General features: G+C 51.6%; 1 protein-coding gene across 5 annotated transcripts in view; it reads right to left on the bottom strand.

Moving 5' to 3' along the window:
- LOC126494402 (H-2 class I histocompatibility antigen, D-37 alpha chain-like) overlaps positions 1 to 5,564 on the bottom strand; it is a 154,198-nt gene that overhangs the window by 54,886 nt on the left and 93,748 nt on the right. The window contains exons 1-7 of one of the 5 annotated variants that reach the window (XM_050131767.1): positions 4,404 to 4,530; positions 3,975 to 4,244; positions 3,469 to 3,744; positions 2,631 to 2,906; positions 2,388 to 2,504; positions 2,179 to 2,208; positions 449 to 1,489 (exon numbers count right to left, since the gene is read on the bottom strand). The exons of 1 other annotated variant lie outside the window; for it this stretch is intronic. In XM_050131767.1, the coding sequence (XP_049987724.1) occupies positions 1,452 to 1,489; positions 2,179 to 2,208; positions 2,388 to 2,504; positions 2,631 to 2,906; positions 3,469 to 3,744; positions 3,975 to 4,244; positions 4,404 to 4,467 (1,071 nt within the window). In that variant the 5' untranslated portion in view covers positions 4,468 to 4,530 and the 3' untranslated portion in view covers positions 449 to 1,451. Of the gene's footprint in view, positions 1 to 448; positions 1,490 to 2,178; positions 2,209 to 2,387; positions 2,505 to 2,630; positions 2,907 to 3,468; positions 3,808 to 3,974; positions 4,245 to 4,403; positions 4,531 to 5,564 lie in introns of those variants that run through there. 3 more of the 5 variants (XM_050131756.1, XM_050131757.1, XM_050131760.1) reach the window with 3 other exon arrangements.

Genomic DNA, 5,564 nt, shown 5'->3' with positions numbered 1-5,564 from the left:
TGAGAGGGGTTTTCAGAGGGGTAGCTCTGTAGTCCAGGGTGGCCTTGAACTTGCTATGTGGGTAAGGATGACCTTGAACTCCTGGTCCTTGTGTCTCTACTTCTCAATTACTAGGATTACAGGCACGGACCACCACACCAGACAAAGTATAATTCTTTGACATAGCATATTTATAGGCAATTTTTTTAAATCTATAATAAGTGGTAAAATTCTATACATATACCAAATAATGGATTTTAAATAAATTATTAATATTTTATTAGTAGTATTTGATTTGAATACCTGTTTTAGACACCAAAAGCCCAAGGCCATGTAAAAATATCCTGGGTGGGCCAGGTTTAATCCCAGCACACCTTTAATCCCAGCACCTGGGAGGCAGAGACAGGGGGATCTCTGAGTTCTAGGCCAGCCTGGTCTACATTATATGTGTGTGTGCATGTGTGAGGGCTAGTGTCCATGAAGCCCAGAGGAGAGTATCAGGTCCCCTGGAGCTGGGGTTTCAGGAGCTGCTGGAGTTGAAGTCGGGTCTCCTGGAAGAGCAGCAAACGCTCAACCACTGAGCCATCTCTCCAGCCACCCTGCACCCCGGTCCTTTAGTGGCCTTGTGTGAACAGTAAAGAAACTAGATGACTAGTGATAAATAGACACAGGTAAAGTCCCGTGACTGTTCATGCCGTCTCTTCAGCCCCTCTTCCCCTTTTTTAAAAACAACCTAAATTGACATAGGAGGGATGGTGGGCTCATAGCGTGGGCTACCTGCAGGAATGAAAGTATGTCACATACGGAGCACACACATCTGTGCAGTGGTCGCTGACACTGCAGAACACTGCTGCTTTACATGGCTGAAACTGTTTCCATTTGCCGGAGACAGCGACAATGGGAAACACCCGGCTAAGAATCAGATTCTTACTTTCAGTAGGGAAGTCAAGACCTGTAATTCAGGTAGCATGGAGGTGGCAAGATGGAGCTTGTCCCCTGTTGCATGAATAATAAAAACCCAGAGACAGATATCGGAGTTCAAGATGAAGATCAGAAAAGCAAAGCAGCCAGTCATTGGCTCTAACCTCTACCTCAGACCAAAAATGGGTGATTCTGCCTCCAGGAATCCTCAGATTCAGACTGAGACTGGGCTGAGATCTGTCTCCTCCTATTTTATATCCCTCTCTAGTGCTGGGATTAAAATCTTGCACCACCCCCACCTGGCCTCTATGGCTACCTAGTGTGGCTGCTGGGATTAAAGGTGTGTGCCACCACTGCCTGGCCTCTATGGCTGGCAAACATGGCTGCTTTGCTCTGATATTCAAGCAAGCTTTATTTATTAATAGAGTCTCTCCTGTTAGTATTGGGAACAGGAAGCTTGGTCCTGGAAAGGAACTCAGGGTCAGTGTACTGGTTGGTAGGTGTGGCTTTTGCAGATCTTCATCATCCCCAGAGATCTGGTGTTTCCTGAGTCAGCCCTTACTCAGTCCCACGAGGCAGATGTCTAAAGCTATAGGACAAGAGTCATGAGTAGTCAGTATAAAGATGTCTCAGAGTTCCGCCATGACTCAAAATATCTAAATCTGAGAGGCCTTGGGACCCAGACCTATCCTGTGTATCTCAGCCCCATTCCCAGGCCCCCAATGTGTCATGTTTTTAAACCTCCAGAGACAAGACAGAGCTCTAGGCACTGTCCCTGCCTGCAGAAGAAGAAATGACTTGGTGTAGTTGGAGGCCTCTTGTTTGTCCCTGGCTGCCCAGACTCCCAAAATAACCACACAAAAACTATATTAATTAAATCACTGCTTGGCTAATTACTTAAGCATACAGCTAGCTAGCTCTTACATCTAGAATTAACCCATCTCCATTATTTTATATTTTATCACAAGGCTCGTGGCCAACTAGTAAGGTTCTGGCGAGTCTGTCTCCCACAGAGGCTCCATGGCTTCCCTGACTCCACCTCCTTTCTTCCAGCATTCAGTTTTGTTTTCCCCACCTAGCTTAATTCTACCCTATCATGGGCTCAAGATAGTTTCTTTATTAAGCAATGGTAATCACAGCATACAGAGGGGAATTCTCATCAACAAGAAACATTCAGGAGACTGAGAGGCTGTGGCTGGAGGAGTAATTAGGGGCTCCCCACCAGCTCCAGCTCCACCCCAAGAGCCCCAGGGACAATCCTGCTCCCCCCACACTTACCTACAACATGATAATAGCCTCCTTTTCCACCTGTGAGAAGAAAAGCTGTGAGACCAGGGAAGTCTCTGACCCTAGGAAGTTTCCAGAACTGACAGGAGACCCAGGTTAGAAACAGCAGCAATGAGGGGTGTGGATGTGTTTCCCATTAATGAGGCAGAGCACACTTCTAAAAGGGGCTGAGAGAGAACTCAGACCCTGCCCTTTCCTACCTGTGTTTCTCCTCCTCTTCATCACAACAGCCACCACAGCTCCAATGATCACAGCTCCAAGGAGAACCAGACCAGCAATGACTGCTGCCATGATGGGGACCGTGGACTGAGGAGGCTCTGGGAAGGGAAGGGCGGGAAGGGAAGATGAGGGTCATGACCCAGTTCTCAGCCCTGACTCTGCTCAGGGTCTATAGAAGGCTCCAGCTTTCCCTGACCCCAGCTCTGCACCCTCTCCCTCCTTACCCCATCTCAGGGTGAGGGGCTCAGGCAGCCCCTCATGGTGCACATGGCATGTGTATTTGTGCTCCTCCCCAGAAGGAACCACCAGAGATGCCCACTTCTGGAAGGTTCCATCTCCAGAGGGTCTGGTCTCCACCAGCTCCATGTCCTGAGTCTGTTCCTCTTCCTCCCTCTGCCAGATCAGGGCGATGTCAGCAGGGTAGAAGCCCCGGGCCCAGCACCTCAGGGTGACATCATCTTTAGGTCCAGGATGATGGGCCACATGTGCCTTTGGGGGGTCTGAGGAAAAGAGTTGTGAAGATGAAACATCTTGCTTTCTTCTAGGGTCTCAANACATCTTGCTTTCTTCTGGGGACTCAACAGTGTCCATGTGACCAGTCTGGGAATGGACAGGGGAACTGGGGTGGGATTAGGGTGTCCTGATATTAGTAGACCCCAGCTAGAGCTCAGGCCCCGGGGTCATGTGCTCTTCGGGATGCTCTAAGATGTGAGTGACATCTGGGGTAGGAGGCTTCAGGGCTCTGCAGACTGATGGAGGGGAAGGGATTCTGGTCCTGAGCTGAGTGAGGGCCAGGAGACTCAGAAAAGCTGGAGTCAGACTCCAGAGACACTGAGTGTGGGACACAGAAGGAGGCCTGAGAGAAAAAGCTCCTGTGGTCCAGGGCCATCTTCAAGGCTGACCTGCTGTACAAGGGTTAGTCTCCCAATGGGAAAAGCAGCCTGGAGTCTCCATCTCCTTATTTCTCAGCCCGATGTCTGCTGGACAGTGTTCTTCCTCTGAGGATGCCCAGAGCCTTTCCCCCACACTACAGAGGAAAAGCGAGGATGGGTCTCCAGGTACCTGAGCGCAGCAGGGTCGCGTTCCCCAACTCCAGGTATCTATGGAGCCAGTGTATGCAGGGGCCCTGCAGGTATGCTCTCTGGTGGTCGGCCTCCTCTGCCTTCTCTGACTTGCGCTTAGAGATCTGAGAGGCCGCGTCATTTGCGGTCCAGGAGTGCAGGTCGTCGTTCAGGGAGATATAATCCCGGCCATCGTAGGCCTCCTGACAGTACCCACGGAGCAGGCGTCCATCTGGACCCATTTCACAGCCATACATCCACTGCAGAGTGTGAGGTTCTGGTGGGGACACAGTGGTTAGCGCCACCTTGCGGCCATCCTGCCCTCTGTCCACAACCCGACCTTTCAGAGACAAAAGTGCAACCGAAACCTGAGCCAAACTCTACGGGATTCTCTTCCTGTTAGATAAGGATTTGGGCAGGTGTTTGGACTCAGCGGGTGAAGATGACCCAAACCTGTTCAGGGGAGATGGAGGGGCCGTGTCTGTGATCGGGGCCGCAGTCACTCACCGTCGTCACTCTGATTGTAGTAGCCACGCAGGGTCTGGAGATTCAATTTGAAGTTCTTCCCTGTGTTTCTGGCTTTTCGTGTCTCCCCCTCCCAATACTCCGGCCCCTCCTGCTCCACCCACGGCGCCCGCGGCTCCATCCTCGGAGTCTCCGCGTCGCTGTCGTAGCGCACGAACTGCGTGTCGTCCACGTAGCCGACGGAGATGAACCGGGGCTCCCCGAGGCCGGGCCGGGACACGGCGGTGTAGAAATACCGCAGCGAGTGCGAGCCTGCGGGCGACAGGCGGTGAGACCCCGACCCTGCTCCCGGGACCAGGGTCCCAGATGAAGGCAGGGGAGACACGGGGTAGGGCAGTAAGATGCGTTTAAGGTGTACTGCCCCCACCAGGTTCCCCGCTCCGTCCCGCAGTCTCCCCATCCCTTACTCACTAGCCTGTGTCTGGACCAGAACTATGGCGCTAACCAACAGCTTGAGCCAGGAAGCAGAAGACATTGTCCTCTGCACAGGAGCCTGTGAAGGGTGTAGAAGCGATTTCTGTAAACTGCTCTACTTGGAACCTCTGTGTCACTGATTGGTTTCTCTAGAAACTCTGTGTCCAATGAGAACTGAGTTCATCATTTGTTCCGAAAGAGGAACTCGATCGGAATTGAAAGTGGAACTGTGTATATTATTTATTTATTATATTATTTATTAAAGATTTATTTATTATGTATACAATATTCTGCCTCCATGCATGCCTGCAGGCCAGAAGAGGGCACCAGATATTATTACAGATGGTTGTGAGTCACCATGTGGCCGCTAGGAATTGAACTCAGGACCTCTGGAAAAGCAGCAAGTGCTCTTAACCACTGAGACATATCTCCAGCCCTTCTGGCGTCTTTAACAAAGAAAATGCTGTCAAAAGCCACTGCATACCTAGGACTTTAACCTGACCTCTGTCCTCTTCACTCTGGGGCAACTGTGAATGTCCTGGATAGTGTGGGCCCCTGGCCCCGTACCCAGCCAGGCCAACCCGATACCGCCCACCCGCAGGAACAGTTCCCAAGCCTAAAGCAAAACTCTGACACCCACAGCCTCCTGCTGAATCTCAAACTGGGATCAAGGGAGATTCGGGACTTTCCTGGGGCCATGAGGGGTCGTGACCCCCGACCCGGAAATCACTCACCGCCCTGACTGGTTGTAGAGGTGGAGCAGGTTCTGTAGGCAGGTTCTGAAATTCTGTCTGTGCTCCTGTGGGTCCCCAGTGCTCCAGCTCCTTCAGCTCGCTTTACCCTCCATACTCCGGGTTCACACCGGATGAACGGTCTGTTGTCCCCGTAGTCCACCGCATTGAACGGGGCTGGAGGGGGCAGGATGGTGGGCCACAGCTGCGGCAAAAGAGGGAAGCAGAGCCTCGGAGTAGCGCGCAGTGAGATCCGGACCATCCTCTTAGGGCAAACCTGGAACCAAGAGAGAACAAGATTGAAATCACCAGCAGTTTATACTTCCCAAACCAAACCACACCTTTATGCTCTTAGAACCTGAAAGCCACTTCTGAGGGGTTGGGACTTTGTCATGACTCCATAAAGCGCTCTCTCTCTCTCTCTCTC

Source organism: Alexandromys fortis, unplaced genomic scaffold (genome assembly GCF_014885135.2).
Source record: "Alexandromys fortis isolate MF-2015 unplaced genomic scaffold, M_Fortis_MF-2015_v1.1 scaffold_390, whole genome shotgun sequence".
NCBI lineage: Eukaryota > Metazoa > Chordata > Mammalia > Rodentia > Cricetidae > Alexandromys > Alexandromys fortis.
Note: the sequence above shows the minus strand (reverse complement) of the source record. Positions and strands in the feature narration are given on the sequence as shown.